The sequence below is a fragment of the Canis lupus genome, chromosome 35 (genome assembly GCF_003254725.2).
Source record: "Canis lupus dingo isolate Sandy chromosome 35, ASM325472v2, whole genome shotgun sequence".
In the NCBI taxonomy this organism is placed as follows: Eukaryota; Metazoa; Chordata; class Mammalia; order Carnivora; family Canidae; genus Canis; species Canis lupus.
Genome location: NC_064277.1, coordinates 24298133 through 24322327, shown reverse-complemented (window position 1 = coordinate 24322327; position 24195 = coordinate 24298133). Strand labels below are relative to the sequence as shown.

The window sequence follows — 24195 nt, the reverse complement described above, 5'->3', positions numbered from 1 at the left end:
TCTGCCCGGGTCTCTGCCTCTCTCTGTGTGTCTCTCATGAATAAACAAATAAAATCTTAAAAAAAAAAAAAAAAAAAGAAAATTTTAAGAAAAAAAGTGCAGTCAATAACTCTGAATAAACATACCATTTTCAGAGTAAATTAATTTGGATGATTAAATATTTTCATAAAAGATCTGTAGCAATAACTATTTTTCATACTGTATATGTGAATATGCTAAAAACATAATAACATACATTTCTAGGAAAGTTCACATTATATTTTTTTCTTTTTTTTAATAATAAGCTTATTTTTTATTGGTGTTCAATTTGCCAACATACAGAATAACACCCAATGCTCATCCCGTCAAGTGCCCCCCTCAGTGCCCCTCACCCATTCACCCCCACTCCCGCCCTCCTCCCCTTCCACCACCCCTAGTTCGTTTCCCAGAGTTAGGAGTCCTCATGTTCTGTCTCCCTTTCTGATATTTCCTACCCATTTCTTCTCCCTTCCCTTCTATTCCCTTTCACTATTATTTATGGAAAGTTTACATTATAGAAAAGATCAACTCAAGTTAGAGAACTAAAGAAACAGTTTTTTTGTTCTTTTCTTTTAAGTATGCTTCACACCCAACATGGAGCCTTGAAACCATGACCCTGAGATCGAGTCGGATGCCCATCCAGCTGAGCCACGCAGGCACCCCAATAAATAGGTGTTTTTGAATCACACTTAAAGCAAATATGGACCTACCAAATCCTGCTAATCCCTCTTTTATTTTCTTTCTCTTATAACTCATGCCAGCAAAATAAAGCTTAGGAATTCCATAGCAACATATGGCTATTCCATTAAATAGTGATAGAAATCTAGCTCACTTTGATTACATACAAGCCTATAAAAGTGGCATTTTTGTGAGAAAATTTTGGGTAAAATTATCCTCTTTGAAAGGTGGACGTTAAAATAAAGATCTGTAAGAACAAGAAACAGGAGTCATATTTATTTTACAAATGCAGGTTGGGAACCATTAAACAATTTATTACAAATTAAGGGTTTACAGTCTGTATCTTAAAAGTCTGCAATAGGGCTTTGTAGCTACAAGCCTGACATCTGTCTAAAGGAAAATGTTAAGAGAGGAAAAAGTTCTAGGGGAGCAGTTAATATTAAAGGGGAAGAATTCATATAAAAGTTTTCTTGTGGCCTTTGATAGTGTAATCATTGATTGAATCATTTAGGCATTGCACAAATATTTACTAAGGGAATAACATGTGCTGGTAATTACCTGGGTCCTGAGAATATCAAAATGAAGATATTGTCCAAGTCTTTAAGGCATCTAGGGAGCTGTTTAAGTGTGTAGTAGCTCGGAAGTCGTATAGGGAACTCTGAAGTTGTGTTAGGCATATGTGTGGAGTACATTTTTTGGAATGTTAGGAAGTCCTAGGCACTGATTTTTCCTGGGAGAATCAGGTGAAGTTCTCCTGAAGGAAACTCTTAATGGAATGAAGGGGATCAGGATATGCCACCCCAAAATATGCCACCCTATATAAGTACTTATACAAAGCATAAGAATTAATTTTGTGCTGAAGGCATTTGAGTTCCTGAAATCTTTCTTTGCCTAAATGCGGATCCTCAAAAATAACTCAGTGTCATACATCCCCTCCTCAGGAGAAAGACTAGTCTCCTGTTGGAAATGAGAAGCTGGTACCACTTCCAGACAGACTGTCATCAGCTATCATATCTGCCATCTATTCTTTTAGGGTCCATTTATCTTTCCAAAAAGTCATTTGCTTTTCCATGAGAGCCCTTCACTCCCTGTCCCCTAAGAAGTGAGATACATAGATCCTAAACTCTAACTTCCGCTTTGAGTTACCACTGAGTGCTTGTGTGTGTATGTGATGCACACGATAAGCTTCTGTTTGTTTTCCTCTCGTTAGGCTGTCTTTTCTCAGTGTAATTTAAAGGGCCCAGCCAGAGAACGTCAGAGCAGTGGAGGAAAAAGATTTTTGTAGAATCTCCAAAGGAGTTGCAGGTTCTTTGTGGAAGAAGAAATGGTGTATATAAAGGACACTGTTGAGGAAAACAAAGTTCCACATATGACAAGTTGTTGAGTATATTCAGCTAGAGGAGTCAGCGTTGGATGAGGACAGAGGCTGGAAGAGGAGATTGTGCAGGTGAGCAAGTGCCAGAAAAAACACAAGAATTGGATTTTATTCTGTAGATGTTAGGAGAACCAGTGAAGGCTTTTGATTTTTGTTGTTTTGCCTAAAAGATAGTGAAATGTGCACATCACTCAGTCTCTGACCGCAGTGAGGTGGAGGGATTATAGGGGAAGTGGGGTGATGAAGCATGCAGGGAAAGATCGGACATGAATCTGTGGTCACAGAAGGGCATTGAGAATCGGACTGGAAGGCTATGTACAAGAGACAGAACTTCCTTCTACCCTTCCAGGGTGTCTGGTTGAACCTGAGAATTAAATTGACATAAAACAGATTAACTAGAGAAAAGCATACACATGTTATTTAGTATTTTTATGTGTTCATAGGAGTCTTCACAGGAAAATGAAGACCCAAAAAGTGGTTAGGCCTAAGGGTTTACATAGTAGGTTGAACAAAGTGTAGTAATCCTGAAATAGCAACAAAAATAGGGGAGGAAAGGAGATGCAGGCTTATTTTAACAAGGCCTGTTTGTACAGATTTCTCTTAGTGCAACTCCCTGTTTCTGGTGATAAATTCTTCTCTTCTGGATATAGAGATGACACCTTTCACATGGGATCATTATGTGCTTTCAGAGAGAAATGGGAAAGTCAGAGCCCCATTCTCATAACTGTTTTTCAAGTGCCTTTAGCTCAGAATAATCCTTATGCCAAACTGGTGTATGTTGGGGTGATCTATTCTATCTTTCAGCTGATGCTCAGGTCTTTCCTGGGTGTGTGGATGTCTCACCATTTATGGAAGAGATGGCTCAAGGAGGATCTATAGGCTGATGTGCAGAGAATGCAAGTTTGTATATTGGTTAGAATCACAAGCAGGAACCCCAAAAGCAAACTGAGAAGAATCATACTCACATAGGATGAATCAGGAAGAAAGGTACCACAAAACCCTGTGAAGAGAAGGGAGGAGAGATGAACAGTGTCAGATTTAGCAAAGATGTTATTAGGTCACTGGTAACCACAGCAAGGGTATTTTTAGTGAGTGGTGAAGTCAGATAACCCTGAATGGTTAATGAGACATGGAGGTACTCCAGATTACTTGGGAGATTTAACATAAGAAAAAGGTAGGAACTGATAGGGCGCTGGATCAAGCGGAGACACAAGTGTATACATAGATAGTAAGGCACCAGCAGAGGAATATTAAAACTTAAGGGAAAAAGTTGGTAATATGTCATGGGCTCCATTAAAACAGACTAATGCTGTCCAAGAGAAGCAAGGGCACGTTTTCAAGTAGAGAAAGCAGCTGGGTGAGCATGGCCTGGTCTGAAGGCCACCCTAGCCGGCTGCCAACTACAAGTTTCCAGAACCTGCCAGGGGACGAAGTGCGCGCTAACTAGAGCCCACGGGAAGGAAGGACCAGGTAGCGGCGTTACCTTCGTCCTGCGAAAACAGCTCTTCTTCTGAGGAACACCTGGAGCACCCCGCGGGTCTCCTCGTAGATGAGGCCCGAGATGCGCTTGACGCCGCCGCGCCGGGCCAGCCGCCGGATGGCGGGCTTGGTGATGCCCTGGATGTTGTCGCGCAGCACCTTGCGGTGGCGCTTGGCGCCGCCCTTGCCCAGCCCCTTCCCGCCCTTGCCGCGACCAGACAAGACCTACAGTTAGTGACAGTCACACTAGTCCCGAAATCCTGGCTGCGGCCCTTTATATACCACTCCTGCGGACCTTTGCGGAAACTGAAACGGTGGAGGCGGGACCGGCACCCACTCCGCCTCTTCCCTCTCCGCGCGGGGCTCGCGGCTGAAGCCTGGAAGGGGCGGAGCCTGGGACTCTCCCACTCGGTGTCCTCGCAGAGCGGGAATCGCGGGTTTCCCTGCCCAGGTCTGCCTGTGGGTCCCTCCGATCCTTGATGTTTGTTTAAGCCCCCTAAGCTCTTTTATCATTTATAAAAAGGAGGCCGTGACTCTACAGTTGTCTATAAAAGGGAGGGATGACAATAAAATTAATTTTTATTTATTTATTTACGATAGTCACAGAGAGAGAGAGAGAGAGAGGGAGGCAGAGACACAAGCAGAGGGAGAAGCAGGCTCCATGCACCGGGAGCCCGACGTGGGATTCGATCCCAGGTCTCCAGGATCGCGCCCTGGGCCAAAGGCAGGCGCCAAACCGCTGTGCCACCCAGGGATCCCCTAAAATTAATTTTTAAATGTGAAGATTCTTTTAAAAATACAAGAACTAATGCTTACAATTTTAATAATACTTACTTAAATTTGGCAGATCAAAGGGGAACATTCCCTTTGGCCGAACTTGTAGACTTAGGTGGTTTTCAGCATTCCTGATTAAAGAGGGAGCTGTAGGACGGGGAGCAAACCTTAATTGGATTTCTACTCTTTACTCCCAAATTTATAAAGCACTATTTGCATCGTAGAGATGAAGAATCCCAGACCCGGAGACCTCACTCTGTTCCAGTAAATGATATTGTTGAGGATAGACCGGAGGCCTTCTGCTTCCGGTCTTATGACCGGTCTTAAGACCGGTCTTATAAGTGGGTCTTATGAAGTTGCCATCTACCACTGATCTATGTCAGTAAAACATTGAAGATACGTGCATCATGCTGTGTAAAAGTTTGCAAATCAACAGAAGTAATAATAAAAATCAACGCTAAGAAACTAAAATATTGTCCAAGTAAAAAAGAGAATTAATGTTCTACACACAGATGATACATTGATATACCTAATAAAGAAATGCCAATATTTACTCATTCTGCACACTCGTAGTAAGTGCCTCCCTTCTGTGTCCTATAAAAGGTAATTAAGAAAAATTCCAAAACAAACAAACAAACAAAAAAAAAAAAAAAGAAAAAAAGAAAAATTCCTTCTCTGCTGGTACCTATGGTATAGGCAGTCAGCAGATTATTCATTTCACTATCTGAAATTTAACTCAGTTACAGTTACCTGAAAACTTAAGACACAGTGATCTCCTATGCACCAAACAAGAATCACTACTGATTCGTTCACTCATTCAACAAGTTTGGGTCTAGTATATGCCAAGATCAGTGTACAAATACCAGGTTTACAAAGAGGATCATACATGTTATTTCTTTTTCTTTTTTTAAAGAATAAAAAGCTTAGAAGAGGGAAGAGAAAAGTAAACTCAGGGTGAGGGGTCAGACATCAGCCCAGAATGCAGTTTCTGCTGAGCAGTAAAGGGTGGAGAAGCTGTATCCCAGCAACAACAGCATCACCTGGAAGCTTATTAGACACACAGGATTTTAGATCCAACCCAAAGTCTACTGAATTGACATGGCAATTAAAAATAACAGGATCTCAAAGTGGGTGGTATGCTTTCTCAAGTTTGAGAAGAGTTGTTTTAAAGCAGTGCCGCCCTATGTTAGCCACTAGCCACGTGCTCATTTAAATTTATATTACTTAAAATTAAATCAAATTAAGAATTTCTTCAGTCACTACAGCCATATTTAACTGCTAAATAGCCACATGTAGGTGGTGGCTGTCTATTTGACAGTGCAGATAGAGAACAATTCTATCATTGCATATATGCTGTTGGGCTGTGCTGTGACAGTAAATTTCTTCTGAGGAACTTCTAGTCCAGACTGGGAAGGGACTGTGGTGGATGTTTGAAAGTGAGATTTACTGTAGGAAGTGAGGATTAGAGTATTTTTGAAATATGATGGAGAATAGTCAACTTCTGGGTATACCAGATAGTACAGACAGAGGGGGACATACAAAAGGAAATTGGAAGTTTGACATCAGTAGTGCCCTTCTTAGGAAATAAAATGAGATATAGTTATCCTTGAAGGAGTTTCAAGTGGGAGAATGTCCTCAGATGACAGCATCTGATAGGAAATTTAAAGAGATGTGCTATCTTATGGCCCTTCTGAATACATTTGACCCAAATACAATGCTCTATCTGCTATCGAGGCCTTATGTTTTCTTCACTCTTTTTGGTATTTATTTAGTATTTACTTATAGTCCTATTTCTCCTTAAACTTTGAGATTCACTGAATTTTGGAACATGAAAGTACAGCCACTGTGGACTGACCTGATGAGTGCTACCTAGATCTTTCACGGTGGTTTACTATGATGAGAGGGTTTTCTCCCAAAATTTCTCCAAAATTGGGAGAACGTGAAATAAGTGAGCGATCACTCATCCAGCTGTGTTTTTTTCTCAGTTATTATTATTATTATTGTTTTTAAAGATTTTATTCATGAGAGATACAGAGAGAGAGAGAGGCAGAGACAGGCAAAGGGAGAGGCAGGCTCCCTGTGAGGAGCCTGATGTGGGACTTGATCCAGGAACTCTAGGATTAGGACCTGAGGCAAAGGCAGACACTCAAGTGTTGAGCCACCCAGGTGCCCCTTTCTCAGTTTTTTTTTTTTTTACATTTATAAAATAAATGTAAAGTTTCAGTCTAGTGTAAAATCAATCATCTTAATATATATACACAGACTGAGGCTTGAAAGTAATGAACACAATTTTTTTGTGTGGGCTACCAAGGTAATAGTGGAAACATTTCAAATTTACAGTCCCTTGGGATGAGCCAGTTTTCCAGAATGTTGTCCATGCTACATTTACAGAGAGGTTAAGTACTTGGGTCTTAGACAGTAGCAGTGATCATATTCAGTCAAGCCCCATCCTTCTATAAACATCTGTGGAAGAATTTTTGAGGCGGAATCAAATCTCAACTATTGCCCTCCGGGAAGGGCAGAGATTACCTACAGTTAAGGAAATAGCCCCAGTGTCTTCTCATTTATTTGGAACCTAAATAGCCCTGGGAACCAGCAAGAACTGTACAAGAATGGAATGGTGACATCTGCTGTGGGAACTTGTCACCTATCTTAATTGAGTGTATGTAATTTAGGGAATGATTCCAAAGGAGTATTCAGTAACTGATGTTTTGACTACAATGATGACCGAAATGGTAAACTTTTAAAAATCTTAATTTTAATTCTATCTTTAGGTCTAGATAATAATAAGCTCTGATCTGAAAAGAAACAGGGCTGATATAATGTTTGGGACTATTGCTATTGACAATGCTATTGAGGATGACAGCCTCTTCCAGATATTCATAAAATGCCTCTTTGGGGGGAGAACTGCATGCTGCAGATCCAATCCTATAAATGTACCTCTTTATACACAGTATTTGTGGTTGATATATAACATGGACCTAATCCCAGAGGCTTGGTTTGAGTTAGTGCCGTCAATAAATGACTATTTAAAAACAAGCCAAGTGCCCTTTATGGAATTAGTTAAGTGTGGAGAGATGACATCTTCAAAACTGATTATCCTATCTTGGATTTATTTGAGAAAATTCTTAAATCATTATTGAATGTAACCTAGAATAACAAAATTTCGATAGTAAGGGTATTTGTTAGAAGAAACATAACACCAAAATACTCTTCTTGTTTATCTGTTTTAAGAAGCATGGAGTTTAATTTCAGTATCCAATTAGTTGGTAGAGAATATTAAATTTGTGCTTACTTACCCAATATTTACCTAATTTCATTAGCTTTGTTGTGTTGCCAACTAAAAGAGATAAAACAGTAAAGTGGGTCATATTGTCTGTGAAATGTTTGTTCAACTTCTTAGGTGGACATATTTAGCCAAATAATTGAGGTTGTGACAGCCTAGTTCATATTCTGTTAGTAAAAAGTCCAGGAAGCATTAGGAAAATCCAGAGTGATTTAAATGAGAACTTTTGCTTTCTAATCTTATGTCCCTACTTCCAATGTTGGAAAAGAGTCAAATGAAATTTGTACTTTAAATATCATTTTGAAATACAGGAAATATGTTCAAAATTCTATATTAAGTATTGGAGGGAAAATATCTTATGGACAGGGTGTCTGTCATTAAGTAATTTGGTTTTAAGGAGATGGGATATAAACACGTGACTTTGTGTTCTTCAACACCAGATTGGTAAAATGACATAGAACTGCCATTCTATTGCTTCTATGACAATATCACTTTTCCTCCTTAGAGTTTTGGTGGTTGATTTTTAATGCCCACTCTGGGTCTGAAGAATCTATTCTACTCCTATTTTAGGGAAGTTTCCATTTAGAACTGTTTATCTGGAAAATGAATGGAGCAACATTGCCCCCCATTCTTCCTAAAATGTTTAAATCACCAAAACACGGGGATCAAACAGTTTACATACTGGTCACTCAAATCTTAAAAATGAATCTATTAAAAAATAGTTATCTATTTTGAACGTAAAATTTTCTATCCCAGGGCCCATCCCCAGTGCTCACTGCAAACAACTGTGGGAGAGCTGTGCTATTGCTCTCGCGAAAAAAACGTTTTTCCTTGTAGGTTTGAGTAAAAATGAGCTTATTTATGTAAGCTCGCAAAGAAAAGAATGTGCAGAATAATACCCTGGAAGACAGACGTGCAAAGGAAACAGAGAGAAATGGTATTTTTAAGGAAAATCTGAAAGTTGTCTCAAGTTGACGGAAGTTTTCGAGAGAGTTTGGAGAATCAGGAAAGTTTCAGAGTACTGGTTTCGAAAGTAGGTAAAGCAAATAAAGCAGGAACGAAGCCTGAAGACTCTTGGATCCGTTTCCTCCAAATCTCTAATTATTTCATGCCTAGATTTCTGATGTTTTTCTTCTTTTTTGAGAGGAAAGAAACACAGCCACGCTGCAGAGCGGAGGAGCCCTACGGAGCAGCGCGGCGTACCGCGCAGGCAGCCAATCATCACTCAGTCGTGCTCTATATAAACCCGCGGCCGCCGGGCTGGAGCCACGTCGTCCTGACAGTCTTCGCGGACTTTTTGTGTATTTTGGCTAAGCAGGAAAATGTCGGAGACCGCGCCAGTTGCTCCTGCTGCTTCCGCACCTGCAGAGAAAACACCTGTTAAGAAGAAGGCGAAAAAGGCGGGCGTTGCTGCTGGAAAGCGCAAGGCGTCCGGGCCCCCGGTGTCCGAGCTCATCACCAAGGCCGTGGCCGCGTCCAAGGAGCGCAGCGGCGTGTCCCTGGCCGCGCTCAAGAAGGCGCTGGCGGCCGCCGGCTACGACGTGGAGAAGAACAACAGCCGCATCAAGCTGGGCCTCAAGAGCCTGGTGAGCAAGGGGACCCTGGTGCAGACCAAGGGCACCGGCGCCTCGGGCTCCTTCAAGCTCAACAAGAAGGCGGCCTCCGGGGAGGCCAAGCCCAAGGCCAAGAAGGCGGGCGCGGCCAAGCCCAAGCGGGCGGCGGGGACGGCCAAGAAGCCCAAGAAGGCAGCGGGGACCGGCACCCCCAAGAAGAGCGCCAAGAAGACCCCGAAGAAGGCCAAGAAGCCCGCCGCGGCCGCCGTCACCAAGAAGGTGGCCAAGAGCCCCAAGAAGGCGAAGGCGGCCAAGCCCAAGAAGGCGACCAAAGCCAAAGCCCCGAAGCCCAAGGCGGCCAAGCCCAAAGCGGCCAAACCCAAGGCGACAACAAAGGTAAAGAAAGCTGCGCCTAAGAAGAAGTAAAAGTTGCAGCTCCTGGATGTCTTGCAAATATCAAAGGCTCTTTTCAGAGCCACCCACTAATATCCGGCAAAAGAGCTTAGTAACTAGTAAGTATAGTGCATTTTGCCTTTTCCGCTCGTTGCGCGTTCCCAGCCCGCGGTGCGTTTTCATTTTAGCGCCGCTGTCTGATTGGCTCGCTGGCACTTAAAGCACTTTGTTTTGCAACCGCCATTCCGGGTCACCGTTACCGTAGGAGAGACTTGGCTCTGAAAAGGGCCTTTGGCTTTGGGGGAAGTAATAGCTGTGAAACTCTAAACTTGCTCTTGGCCTTGTGGGCTCTCGGTCTTCTTGGGCAGCAGCACGGCCTGGATGTTGGGCAGGACGCCGCCCTGCGCGATGGTCACGCGGCCCAGCAGCTTGTTGAGCTCCTCGTCGTTGCGGATGGCCAGCTGCAGGTGGCGCGGGATGATGCGCGTCTTCTTGTTGTCGCGGGCCGCGTTGCCCGCCAGCTCCAGGATCTCGGCCGTCAGGTACTCCAGCACGGCCGCCAGGTACACCGGCGCGCCCGCCCCGACCCGCTCCGCGTAGTTGCCCTTGCGGAGCAGGCGGTGGACGCGGCCCACCGGGAACTGGAGCCCGGCGCGCGACGAGCGCGTCTTGGCCTTGGCGCGAGCCTTGCCGCCCTGCTTCCCGCGACCTGACATGTTAGAGAAGAACGTGTAACTCTCTTAACTAATTAGGAATTGTTACTATAGTCTCCGATTGTTAAGCGAAATTTCCTTTCCCATTGGTTTGCAGAGCTGTTGAGAGTTAGCCAATCAGAAGGTACTCTGGGTTTACGGTACCTCCGTTAAAGCAAATACTTAACCAATTAGAGATTGAGATAAAAAATTTTATATATTTCCAAACAATGGGAAATCTTGGATTTTTTCCCCCTTGATCAGATGGAGTCTTTTGAGGGACTATTCACGGTATTCTTCGCTAAAGCTGCATAATTTTTTGCCACCCTGGTGCTAAGGAATAGTAAAAAGTGTGTCACCTCTGGTGGTTTATAGTTTATCCTCCCTACCAGATTCCTTCCCCTAGTTTGTTGAGAGGTACCAGGGGAGCCATGGTTGGCTGCCGATTTTTCTGCTGAATAGGCAGCAGGAATTGGAAAGGTGAAACACAATAAAAGAAAAATCTCGGGGAAGGCTGTGTGGTTGGCTAGCAAGTTCCTGGAGTTGAGGTGACCAGTGGAAAGTAAATTGGTTCTAGATGGTTTGATCCAGGGCCACTTTTTTCCCAGGGCAGAAATGTTCCTATTTATTTCTGGGAAGCCCACTTAATTTTACTGGGAAATTTGACAAAAATCGAAGTCCTACAGATCATGATGGGGCTGTAAACCTGATGGGGAAACATTGTGTCTTTATTTCTACAAAGTGTAAAGGCAACTTCTCTTTTCCTTCCATGACGTGTGTAGGGAACTAATGACAATGGATATTGCAAGTTCCTGTGGTTTTTTCAGAAATTGGAAGCACAGATGTTAATTCTTATCACTTGAAGTACTGCAGATATCTTTTTTTAAATTTTTTTTTAAAATTAAAAAAAAAATTATTCATGAGAGACCAGCAGATACATAGGAGAGAGAAGGCTCCTCGGAGGGAGGCTCATGTGGGACTTGATCCCCAGACCTGGGATCAGGCCCTGAGCCAAAGGCAGACGTTCAACTGCGAGCCACCCAAGCATCCCAGTACTGCAGATATCTTGAAATAACCTTTATACTCATAGTGAGCTCATGACCCCTTCATTATTCTACGTGCTACTCCTAGTTATTTGATGAGTTCCTAATGAAAGATATTATTACATGCACATACTTAAAAGAAATACACTTTGATAATTTTAAAATATTTTGTTTATTTGAGAGAGGGAGACCACAGAGAGAGAAGCAAGCTCCCCACTGAACAGGGAAGCCTGGCTTGGCGCTCCATCCCAGGACCCGAAATCATGACCTGAGCTGAATGAAGGGAGATGCTTAAGTCACTGGGCCACCCAGGCACCCCGATAACTATTTTAATTTTGCTTTCTTATTCTGTATGCCTTAAGTATTGAGAAGATGTTGTCTATATAGGTTCCCCCAGACTATCCATAGCGTCCATAGTAGGATAGAAGTCCTAAACTTCTGAGCCTATCTATCTCCAGTGGGCACAATACCTCATACTTGAAATACTTTTCACTTTCTTTCTTAGAGCCTCCCTTTCCTATGCTTATTGTTCAATAGCTTATTGAAATTGACTATTAAAATTTTCTCACAACTAGGTGGCGTGATGTAGCCTGTAAGTATCTTTCTAGTTCTTCTAAGCAGGAGTTCGGTTTTTCCCAATTACAGCTACTCCCCATATTTTCTTCTTTCCAGAAAGTCTAAAAAACCTTGATGACATTGGTTTGTATGAGAATGAGATCTGGAGAAATGAGGAGAATGAAATATTTACTGAAAAGAACCTTTTTGAAGACAAAAGTTGTGTGGAGGGGAGTAAGGTTCAAGAGACCCATGAGCTCTTTAATACTCAGAATGAGATTGCTGGACTTCTGATGAAGAGGAATGGGGAATATGAGAATTATGCTAGAATGTGACATTCAATGAGTGGTCAAATGACTACAGAATATCTCTGTAGTTCCTTACAATTTACAGAACAATCTGATTGCATTCCTAGGAAGCATTTGCATTAGGTATAGTTAAAATACTTGTTTCACAGTGAAGAAAATTGTAGCTTAGAAAGATGAAATGGGCAGAATTGCCTTGTCAGTAAAGGGTGAATCTGGGTCTCACAAGTTTCTGTGTTCCTGGGGCCTGTTTCTTTACACTGCACCCCATCTATTCTATAAACTACAAAAGGAGTGGAGTTCTTGGTTTCATTTTTAGGCTCAGCCAGCATGATAGTAGAATTTATATGATTCCCTTGTAGGCCCTTTGTGAGTTATCTATTTCACAAGCCCTTTGTAATGCTTCAGACACAATTAAACATGATTTAATCAATGACCTAGGAATTAGTTTTCAAATTCCTTTCCCTAGGACAGGCCTTGATTTTTCTTTTCAAGGGCATCAGAACTTATTACAATCTTTTTCCATCTCCCCCAATTTTTGATACAGTCAAATCATAAGTAAAGAAGACTAAAGACATTTTAGTGTACTCTCTGCACCAGGAAGTGATAGTGCAGGAAGCTCATTCCCAGTCACTATATTTTACTACTAACCACATGCCTAGGATGGTCTCCCTGTGAGGATCTCTTGGAATGCTCATGTTTGGGTTTCTGATGCTCTTTTGCTGCACAAAGATGGTCTGTCAATTATAGTGGCCAAACCCAGGTTTAGAAAAAATCCCAACAGAGCAGAATGACACTTCAGGATGGTAAAATATCAGACAGGATCCTGTGTTTATAGTTCTCTCTCAACCATACAGCCCAATTGACCAACCAATCAATATCAATCAGTCGTCTTTTTTTTTTTTTTTTAAGATTTTATTTATTTATTCATGAGAGACACAGAGAAAGAGAGGCCACACAGGCAGAGGGAGGAGAAGGCTCTATGCAGGGAGCGGGACATGAGACTTGATCCTAGGACCCCAGGATCACATCCTGGGCTGAAGGTGGCATTAAACCGCTGAGCCACCCAGGCTTCCCTCAATCAGCAGTCTTAACATGGAAATCATGAAGAACAAGTTCAAATTTTCTTAATGGCAGGAAGGTTTTTATGCACACTGCACAGATCTGAGCCAAAAGTAATTTTTAAGACCAGGCTGAAGTAACTACATTTTGCTTTCTGCTTAGTAATCATCTGACTTCTTACAACTGGAGGAGGCACATTGTATTCACCGCATAGTGTTGAGGTGTTGATTATTCCGGTCAGTCACTAAATCAGGGTGATGTTTAAAGAGTCTAGCTACTGACAGTTTCTTTCTTACATGTTCTCCTTCTCCATTTATACTTGGGGATGATCTCATTGTTTCCTAACCAGCATCTTTATTCCAGTGTCTCCAGCCCCTAATTCCTCAATTCTGGTCATTCTTTTAAGTGTCCTATGAATAGGGTCACTGGCTCCCCATGGCCTGAGGCTCAAGTGAGAAATTTGTAGTCTTTTTTTCATAATACTTTCTGCTTGCAGTAATTAGCACTAATAACAACTCACATTTCCTTTTCAACGCCTTCTTGTTTTTTAAACAACTTGGTTCACCTGCCATTCCTTCCCTGGGAGAGTCTTTCCAGTTCCATCTCAACTTCCAGCCCCATGAATAAATTACCCTGATTTAAAAATCTTCTCATAATGTGCTTTGATGATATTTATTAACTGGGTGCAATTAGTATCACTGGCAAATGTATAATGCTCCTATTCTTTTTTCTCACTAACTATACTTTGGGGTGTTATTCATCTCTCTTGTTTTCTCTGACTTTAAGTATGTGTTTTTAATTGACTGAGAGTACCCCCACTCCTCTCCCATCACAATATGTACTTTTTAATCCTCATCCCCTGTTTCTCTCCTTGCCCCACCCACCTCCCGTCTGGTAACCATCAGTTCTCTAGAGAAAGAATCTGTTTCTTGGATTGTCTCTCTCTTTCTCTCTTTCTCTCCCTTTGTCTCTCTTTTTCCCCTTTTGCTCATTTGTTTTGTTTCTTATATTCCACATATGAGTGAAATCATATGGTATTTCTTTTTCTTTGTCTGACTTATTTCGCTGGGCATTATACTCTCTAGCTCCATGGCAAGATTTCATTCTTTTTTTATGACTGAATAATATTCCATTGTGTATATATACCACCTCTTCTTTATGCATTCATCAGTTGATGATGGACACTTGTGCTGCTTCCATAATTTGACTGTTGTCAATAATGCTGCAAAGGTGCCTGGATGGTCCAGTCGGTTAAGAGACAGCCTTCTGCTCAGGTCATGATCCCAAAATCCTGGGATTGAGTTCTGAATCTGGCTACCTGCTCAGTGGTGGAATCTGCTTCTCCCTGTTGCTCTGCCTGCCTCTCTGCCTACTTGTGCTCTATCTCTCTCTCTCTGTGAAATAAATAAAATCTTAAAAAAAGAAAAAAAAATCATGCTGAAATACACATAGGGGTGCATGCATCCCTTTGAGTTACTGTTTTTGCATTCTATGGATAAATACTGGGTAATGTGATTTTTTTGGGTCTTTGGGTGGTTCTATTTTTAATTTTTTAGGAAACCTCTGTAGTGTTTTCCACAGTGGCTGCACCAGTTTGTATTCCCTGCAACAGTACACAAGGGTTCCTTTTTCTGCACATCCTTGCCAATGCCTGTTGTTTCCTGTGATTTTGTTTTTAGCTGTTTTGACAGGTGTGAGGTGATATTAGAATGGACTGAGTTTTTAATCCTGTCCAATGGATGATGATATTACCCCTAGATATTATCATATTTAGTAATTTTATTTTGTTTTTCTATGTGTTAAGCCAAGAGTAATAAATCTCTCTGCCCCTTATATGACCCTCTTCCCCTTGGCTTGACTTATCCATTATCTCCGATACTTTTTGAAGTATGCTGCCTAACTTGTTAGGGCTACTGCAAAAAGAAAACAAAATATTTATAACACTTTTATGGTAAAAAAAAGTCTGATATAAAATATTGGTATTTATCTGTGGGCAGATGGGGTAGGAAGGCTATGAAGAATGAAATGGAATTTCTTAATTGTGTTGATTTTTAGCTGTCATTGCCATAAGAGAAAGTTCCTGGTCATTCAGAGATTATACATTTAAACAAAATGATACATAGTTGAAATCATGTAAGCCAGAAATGGATATACAACCTATCATACCAGTAGGTGCACATAAAATGTGACCTGAGTCATATTTGTGATCCTTCTCCAACAAAATAAAAAATAATTTAAAACATTTGATAACAAATACTACCATTTTAATGTATACCTTTTAAAATTAAAATAAAATATTTTTTGTGTGTATGTGTTTAAATATGAAGAGTGCTGTTTGTATAGTGGGCAGAAAGGCTAACAATTGTCCATAGTCCTGTTATGTTTTTATTCTTGTGAACTGGTTATATCTATGTGCAACTGGCTGTAAGCATAATAGTATAATAGAACGTCACAATCATATAAGACCCTGTAAATTTTCAAAACCATTCCATTTTCTCAACAGATTTGAAAGAATTAAACATGCCAGTCTTTCTCTGACAGCTTTTCCTAGGAATAAAGCCCTCAGGGATAAGTGATGAGTATTATGTTAATGCTGTTGTTTAACGTAGTAATGCATAGTGGGAAAGTTGTGGCTCAACTCATCATTGTCTGAAACTTTCCTACTTTTAGTTTCCTTATCTGTAAAAGCACTAATAGAATAATAATTGTATATAATGGATAATACTAGTAGATCATGATTGAACTTTCCTTATATTTTGGAGTCTTATACCTGACTTCTGGCCCATTGTGACCCACTCAATAAATTTATTTCTCCTTTGGAAAAAGATCTATTAAAATTACACAAACTCTATCAATCTTTTATTTCTGTAATCAGGAGTGCACCAATCAGTAATATGTTTGTCCAATAATTTTTTTATTTTAGATTCTAATTTAACTAAAAAATTTTCTGAGCCTTTGTTTTAGGCAAAGGACCATTCTAGATATTCTGATGGATTTAATAAGACAAAATGTTTTCTGTGCTCAATATATCATGTCTTGATAACCAACATCTGGTGAGATAGAAATACATATTAAAAAACTTACTGTGCTAGAAACTCAAAGAAAGTACAGGATATAGAAAAATCACAGTCTAATAGGAATGCCTTTATCCAGCATGGCAAATATCCAACACTCAAGTGATTTTAGTTATGGATTGCTAAGCTTCTCTCCATATGGACCCAGGGTTCCCTATTCCCAACTCCCCAAGTCTCCAATGCCTGATAGAGTTGCAAAAACAAAAATGTTTTCTATAAAATCTCCAGGACTTCTAACTATGACTTGTGTACTTTATTTACAGCTTTGTCCCTCTTAAATGTACCACCTGACTAATCATTTTCCTTAATCTTTTAAGGGGAAACAGCCCATTAAAATTTTTTTTTGATAGAAGCCTCTTAATTCCGTAGTTAAGTATACCTTCTCCCATCTCCAAACTCAGATCTGCAGAAGCATTCAAACAGATGAAATCCTTCCAAATAGTATACAGTATCCTAATTAGGAAACATCCTCCTACATTTCCAAATAACTGCCTGAATGGTTTCAGAACAGAATTCCTGGCTTCTCTTCCATTGGGCTACCAGTTTAGGAACTAAGGAACCTGTTATTTCCACCAGAAGGGAATATGTTTCATAAGTAATAATATAAAGTCGTTTTTTCTTTTTTTAAAAAATATTTTACTTATTTATTCATGAGAGACAGAGAGGCAGAAGATACAGGCAGAAGGAGAAGCAGGCTCCATGCAGGGAGCCTGTTTTGGGACTAGATTCTGGGACTCCAGGATCACACCCTGGGCTGAAGGCAGGCACTCAACCGCTGAGCCACCCAGGCGTCCCCAAACCGTTTTCTTATAGGGATAGTAGAGAACAAAATATTTTCTGCTAGAAAACTATCCAGCTTCCAAAGGATTGTCATGTTTTATTGACAAATAGTAGGTACTCTCATGAAATTTAATTTAGATTAAGATAGAGAATGTAGGAAACCTGAAATAGACTTTTTAAGAGTGTTAATTAAGGGGCAGCTGGCTGGCTCAGTTGGTAGAGGATGGGACTCTTGATGTCAGGTAGTAAATTCCAGCCCCACTTTGGGTGTACAGATTACTACAAGTAACATTTTAAAAAAGGATCCTAATTCCTGCATTCCGCATTCCCAGAGATAACTTTCTCATGTTGGTTGCTTAGTCTGTTGTAGAGACGCCAAGGAGTCCGCAGGAAGAGCTGTTGTCTTAGAAACTTTCAGTGTTTCAGCTCATAACCGAAGACGTGGCTCCCTGTTAAGAGGTTTAGGAGCATACCCTTGATCACCCTCAAGGTTCTGCTGGTTCCTCGGATTGTTGAAAAAGTGCAGACCAAGCGATGGCCCCTTGGGGTAGTGGCAAGCTGAAAAAGTCTAACTCTGGGAAAGAATTCAGCCTTGAAGGCTCAATCGAAGGCTATCTAGCCTCCAGAAGCCACAATGGGCCAATCCGTGGAGCAGTGTTAAGTGGAATTCGAAGAGCCCGTAGGCTGCACGACCCAAGAAAGTAGCCCCAATTCAAAAGGTGCATCCAGCCATTCCAAAAGAATAAAGAAAATAAAGCAGAAATCCAAAACCTAAATGCCTCACCTGCGTTGAAAAAATAGGTTTAGGAATAAAATTGCAGGTAATACGGTCTCAAAAACCCAGGTTAGATCTTAAGAGCTTAATTCTCCGAGTCAAGGATGTTTCAGGCCTACGCCAAAAGAACTACGACTTTATCATCATAAACTAGAACAGGACTAAGGGGAGTGTCACGGCATCTATCAAAGATAAGGTGGTTGGCTCTGAAAAGAGCCTTTGGGTTCAAAACTGGAATCGAATTAGGAAATTAGGCTTTAAGCTCTCTCCCCGCGGATGCGGCGCGCCAGCTGGATGTCCTTGGGCATGATGGTGACGCGCTTGGCGTGGATGGCGCAGAGGTTGGTGTCCTCGAAGAGCCCCACCAGGTAGGCCTCGCACGCCTCCTGCAGCGCCATGACGGCCGAGCTCTGGAAGCGCAGGTCGGTCTTGAAGTCCTGCGCGATCTCGCGCACCAGGCGCTGGAACGGCAGCTTGCGGATCAGCAGCTCCGTGGACTTCTGGTAGCGCCGGATCTCGCGCAGGGCCACCGTGCCGGGCCGGTAGCGGTGCGGCTTCTTGACGCCGCCGGTGGCCGGCGCGCTCTTGCGGGCCGCCTTGGTGGCCAGCTGCTTGCGCGGGGCCTTGCCGCCCGTCGACTTGCGCGCCGTCTGCTTCGTGCGAGCCATGGCTTAGCTGCAACGCAAAGAAACCGCAGAATGGGCTCATCCCTGTCTTTATACAGGAAAAGAACCACTCTGATTGGATAATGGGCAATTCCAATTAGCAAACCGTTGCTCGACTCCGAGCCTGTGGAGGGATGCTGCAGGGGTGCGGCTCTTCCGTGCACGTTTCTGATTGGTTGATTTCAATTAGCAGATATCTTCCCACCCCACCCCCCCTTGAAAAAAAACCTTGTTATCCGTTTCATTTGTGATGCTTCACAACTCGTTAATTATAGCTAATAATAATTTTGGAGTTTTCTCCTGTGTGGATAGATGAGACAGTCTATTCGGAAGAGAAAGTGGTTTAGGATTTCTCTTCTTTAACACATGTACGCCGTTTCCTGAAGTTAACTCCTTTTCATCTGCGTGGTATTTCCGGTCCTTACCTATTTGCAAATTCCACTATCTAAGCATCTCAAGAGTTCTATTTCGTTATGTTTAGAGCAAGTATCTAGTGCACTGTAGCATGGTCTCCTAGGACATAATGTTAAAACGCAAAGGATTTATTTTAGGCTTCACGTTTTAAAGTTGCAATATCCTGGAGCCCCCGGCTCTTCAGTATCGGTTTTAACTCAAGTTGGTTTTCGGACTACGCGGTTTGGTTTTGATGAATTAAAAAAGTCAGCCGGGGTGTAATGGCGAGAGTTCTGGGGAAAAGGTTTGCGAGGCGGAATCTTGGAAAAGATGGCGACGATCGCGTGTCTTGATTTTTTTTAATAGCAATGGTCCAGCCTCTCGGGATTCTTGCCGGAAGAGACCCGAGGATTCCTGGGCAATTTGTCATAAGCCCGAAGAAGCTAAAATCACCACTGGACTGGGCTAGATAATAGGACTTCCTTCCTTGGTTTTCGCGTTCAAATCTGAAGGTTTCTACTTCTCAAAGTTAAAAATACGGTCTTATTAGACGGTTTTATTGGGAGTTGCGTGCGTTGTTCTTTTTTCTTAAGTGAATGTACTTATAGTAATGTAGCCGTATTGCAAATCAACCTATTGGAGTCCTGAAAGCATTCGTTGATTTGTCCAATAAAAACGCAGATTTGGAACTCGCGATTTACATACTATTAATCTATTGGTCAGTTTTTGTCCAATGGGAATTCAGATTTTTGGAGCCTTCTTTAGCATGTATTTGCTATAAATCTCTGGATTTTTTTTTCCTTCTCCCGTTCTTCCTGTGGGTCCTAGTTTTTGTAGTCTTGTCATTATCATCCCCGACCCAGCCAAGTACGCGCCGGTCCCCAAAAAGGGCTCCAGGAAGTTGGTGACTAAGGCGCAGAAGAAAGATGGCAAGAGGCGCAAACGAGGTCTTAAAAACCGATTCCATCTACGTGTACAAGGTGCTGAAGCAGGTGCACCCCGACACGGGCATCTCGTCCAAGGCCATGGGCATCATGAACTCGTTCGTCAACGACATCTTCGAGCGCATCGCGGGCGAGGCGTCGCGCCTGGCGCATTACAACAAGCGCTCGACCATCACGTCCAGGGAGATCCAGACGGCCGTGCGCCTGCTGCTGCCCGGGGAGCTGGCCAAGCACGCCGTGTCCGAGGGCACCAAGGCCGTCACCAAGTACACCAGCGTCAAGTATATGTTTTCCTACGTTTTGCTTTACTTAAAGGCTCTTTTAAGAGCTACTCACATTTTGCAAATTGAGAGTTTTAGTAACAGGTGTTTACAGCACACTTTAGTATTATGCATAAGTTTGGTGAAATGATTACAGTAGAAGCATCGCTAAAAGTGTAAAAGTCTGGTTTTGGTGTCTGTTCATTAAGTCTTTAATTTGTACTCTTTCATCTAATCGAGATTTTACATTGTTTTGTAGAGTGCTGCCTGGATTTTAAAGTTGCCTATGCTTAAGCTACATGTTGGATTATTGCTTTAAATACAATTCCTACTTGATAACAATATGTGTTTCATAAAGGTTAAGTCGTCCAATGACTTTTTTTTTTGTTACAATGGACACCAAGTTTCAATTTTAGTCTTAATGTAGAAACTGAACTAAGCCTGGGGAATTACTGGACCCCAGAATTTAATGTTAACTACTGATGTAGACTGCTTCAAAGATAATTCTGCAAGTCTGCAATAAAATGTTTTTATCCTTATTTTGCTTTTATGTTACTGATGTAATCAAACGTATAGCATGTTTGCTAAACATGTAAACTAAACTCTGATTTGAGTTATTTTTATATTTTTTTCTTGCCTTCAGTATTTACTTCTGTATTCGCTTAGAAAAAAAGAAAAGTAGGGATCCCTGGGTGGCGCAGCGGTTTAGCGCCTGCCTTTGGCCCAGGGTGCGATCCTGGAGACCCGGGATTGAATCCCACATCGGGCTCCCGGTTCATGGAGCCTGCTTCTCCCTCTGCCTGTGTCTCTGCCTCTCTCTCTCTGTGACTATCATAAATAAATAAATAATACCTAAAAAAAAAAAAAAAGAAAGAAAAGTAAAACAAAACCAAAAATATAAGAGTGTGAAAAGATCTTGATACGCACCAATCCCACAACATAAGGACATCAAGAGGTTTCGTGTGTTAATTATTTAAAAGTAGACCGTTTGTTTTCGTGCTGCTGAAAGTCCAGGTAAGGATTTATAGGCTTGGTAACAGGGAGGACTGTAACACATGAATTTTGTAGCTCAGTGTTCGGGGTATGCATGAAGGGTTACATACTGGTGAAAGGGAATGTTGCCACTATAGGGTTTCTCCCTCACCCCTTTTTTCCTTTTTTCAAATATGTGTCTTTCATTAGAAAGAGATGGCAGTTTCAGTTCATTTCATCTGTTCATTTAGATGGGACACATTTTGCTGAAAATGCTGAGTTGAGTGTGTTGGCTAAGTGTATTAGTTATGTATTGCTGCTAATACATTACCTTGAATTTACTAGCCTCAAACAACACAAGTGTTATGTGACAGTTTCTGTGGATCTGGGCATGGTTTTGCTGAATCCTATATAAGGATGTTATTGAGATGTTAGCTAGGATAGAGTTTTCTTAGATGCTCGACTGGGGAAATATAAACCCACTGGGTGGTTGAATTTTCCTTGTGGTTGTAGCGCTGAGGGTTCCACTTTTCTTTCTTTCGGTGGTTTTTCTAGTGTTTATTTTTCTGGTTATAAAAGTAATACATGAGGAGCACTGGGTTGGGACATTTTGAGTCCTGTAGCATCTAGGCAGACAGTTCTTGGAACTTCCATTTCCACTTTCTTCCTGGCTGTTGGCTTCAAGGCTTGTAGGCAGTTAGATGGAGGCCTCCTTCACTTCCTAAAGAGTCCCCCCCCCCCCCCCCCCCCCCCCGCAGTTTCTTGTCCTTTGGGCCTGCCAGCATGGATATTTGGTGTATCAAAGTTCGCATGCAAGAGTTGAGGAAGACACGTTACTTAATAGACTTAACAGGTCAGATAACCTAATCATATGCAGAAAATTACATCCTGGGCAGCCCCGGTGGCTCAGCGGTTTAGCGCCGCCTGCAGCCCAGGGCATGATCCTGGAGTCTCAGGATCGAGTCCCACGTCAGGCTCTCTGCATGGAGCCTGCTTCTCCCTCTGCCTGTGTCTCTGCCTCTCTCTCTCTCTCTCTGCATCTCTATGAATAAATAAATAAAATCTAAAAAAAAAAAAAAAAAAAGAAAATTACATCCTGTCGCCTCTGGAGTACTCTCAGACTAGAAACAAGTCAGAGGTCATGTCCACGCTCAAGGGAGCTATTTCACAGAAGGGTGAATACCAGGAGGGGGAACGCTGGTCACCATAAGCACAGGGACCCATCAGGAAAAATAAAAGGCACCTAAGAACCCAAAGAAAGTTAAAATAACGGTTCCCTCCTTCCCCAGGCTACATTACTCTGGTTCAATTTGCTTTCAGGCAAGAACTGTTTCTTAGAAGTAAGGAGAAAGGCTACAAACATGTTCAAATGCTTTTAAATAGGCTCCTGCCAGTGACGTTCCTGTGAAGCCAGGAAGCAGAAAATAATTTGCCTGGTTATTACTTTGGAGGATCCTTCTCCCCCCTTTCCTTTGCAAGTACTGACACATGAGAAAACATTGTGTGGTTGAACGCTTGGTGCCGTTGTATGCCCCTCTAGCTTTAAAGCTGAGAAACCAGAGGGTTTGTGAGACATTGTTTTTATTATAGGATATCCGGGAATATGTAACACGGTATAGCAAACCCCCAAATCTTTGTGGCTTAAATATACGTCATTGGTAATCAGTTTACATGATCCAAACAAATACTTTATGGGGGAGAGAAGTCCCCATGTACCACCTAGGCCTGCTTATCGGTGCGTTCAGTTTTTAAGAGTTCAATCGGCTTTTCATTGAGCCCTCTCTAGTTACACAACTACTGGCTGATCAGTCCAAATTTAACAAATTTTTTGAGTTCTGTAGGCTAGTAAAGCATTACCAAACCAGGAACGGGTTTAAAACATCCCATTGGTGTGAAACTCATTTGAATTGCTACATTAACATTTAGTGCATTCCGGTAGTAAGAAACCGATTATATTGAAAATCTTGCCTTTCTTTGGCTTAGGGTTGTTGTGATCCCGAGGTCATGGGATAGAGTCGCGCATCACGCTCCTTTTAGGGAGGAACCTTCTCCGTCTTCCTAGGTCTCTGCCTCTCAAATGAAACTTTAAAAACACATTGAATACAGCCAGAAAACCTTCCATTCCTTTGAGAGGGTGTTAAGTAAGCAGAATACAAATACACCAATGTCACCAGCTCTTTCAAAGGAGCAGATTGTGTGGCCCTGAGAAGGGCCTTTAGAATTTTCGCAGAAGTCGAGATTGTGGGAAAGGTCTTAGCCGCCGAAGCCGTAGAGGGTGCGGCCCTGGCGCTTGAGCGCGTAGACCACGTCCATGGCCGTGACCGTCTTGCGCTTGGCGTGCTCCGTGTAGGTGACGGCGTCCCGGATCACGTTCTCCAGGAACACCTTGAGCACCCCGCGGGTCTCCTCGTAGATGAGGCCCGAGATGCGCTTGACGCCGCCGCGCCGGGCCAGCCGCCGGATGGCGGGCTTGGTGATGCCCTGGATGTTGTCGCGCAGCACCTTGCGGTGGCGCTTGGCGCCGCCCTTGCCCAGCCCCTTCCCGCCCTTGCCTCTGCCAGACATCCCAGCGGAGTCGAAATGGAACCAAAGGAGAGAACGTGCGGGCTGACGAGCGACCTTCTCATTTATAGCCCGGTGGCGGACCTAATTGAGAACTACCAAGGAGGCGGGGCCCGGCCCGCGGGCCGGGAGTTGGCTCCGCCCACATTGCGCGCAAGTTGGTCCACCCTTCTGGGCGGAGGGAATCCTGCCTTGAGTCCCTGTTCCTCCCCTAAATTCTCCGAAACAAGCTCTCTCTAAGGGCGTGTAAGGAAAATCCAGTTTATTACGGGACTGAAATAATGGCACCTCTCAAGCTGGCATCTGCTTCTGAGGTTTGAACTGTTAGGATCCTAGTGCGCCGTGGCCTCGACGGTGGACTTGGCGTGTACCATATTCTATCTCGCTTTGAATTCTAAACGCGTGCCTGAAATGTAGTTGAGTGTCAGGCTTCTTTCCTCCCCCTGAATCCTGTTTGTACATTTTATTTATTTATTTATTTATTTATTTATTTATTTATTTATTTATTTATTTTAATCCAAAAAAGTAGTTTTATTGTTTATTCACTCTCCGAGCTA

General features: G+C 42.4%; 5 protein-coding genes across 5 annotated transcripts; 2 read left to right on the top strand and 3 right to left on the bottom strand.

Annotated features, from left to right (window-relative positions):
* Nucleotides 1–950: 950 nt before the first annotated feature.
* Nucleotides 951–7695, bottom strand: LOC112674422 (histone H4-like). Its single transcript, XM_025470891.1, has 3 exons — nucleotides 7624–7695; nucleotides 3555–3775; nucleotides 951–3071 (listed from the first exon to the last, which is right to left on the bottom strand). The coding sequence occupies exons 1-3, from the start codon at nucleotides 7693–7695 to the stop codon at nucleotides 3047–3049; spliced, it is 318 nt and encodes a 105-aa protein (XP_025326676.1). The 3' UTR covers nucleotides 951–3046.
* A 1163-nt stretch (nucleotides 7696–8858) lies between these two features.
* Nucleotides 8859–20643, top strand: LOC112674455 (histone H1.3). Its single transcript, XM_049105893.1, has 2 exons — nucleotides 8859–9675; nucleotides 19729–20643. The coding sequence occupies exon 1, from the start codon at nucleotides 8933–8935 to the stop codon at nucleotides 9587–9589; it is 657 nt and encodes a 218-aa protein (XP_048961850.1). The 5' UTR covers nucleotides 8859–8932; the 3' UTR covers nucleotides 9590–9675; nucleotides 19729–20643.
* On the bottom strand, nucleotides 9119–10272 carry LOC118353424 (histone H2A type 1-H-like). Its single transcript, XM_049105900.1, has one exon. It carries the CDS (start codon nucleotides 10270–10272, stop codon nucleotides 9880–9882), a length of 393 nt encoding a protein of 130 aa, XP_048961857.1. The 3' UTR covers nucleotides 9119–9879.
* On the bottom strand, nucleotides 12220–23662 carry LOC112674420 (uncharacterized). The gene is given in 4 exon segments (XM_049106023.1): nucleotides 12220–18132; nucleotides 18135–18512; nucleotides 19859–20066; nucleotides 23333–23662. Coding segments are annotated over 4 exon segments (960 nt in total). The 5' UTR covers nucleotides 23642–23662; the 3' UTR covers nucleotides 12220–18067.
* LOC125754360 (late histone H2B.L4-like) lies at nucleotides 19827–20643 on the top strand. Its single transcript, XM_049105896.1, has one exon. The coding sequence runs from the start codon at nucleotides 19827–19829 to the stop codon at nucleotides 20253–20255; it is 429 nt and encodes a 142-aa protein (XP_048961853.1). The 3' UTR covers nucleotides 20256–20643.
* Nucleotides 23663–24195: the final 533 nt, after the last annotated feature.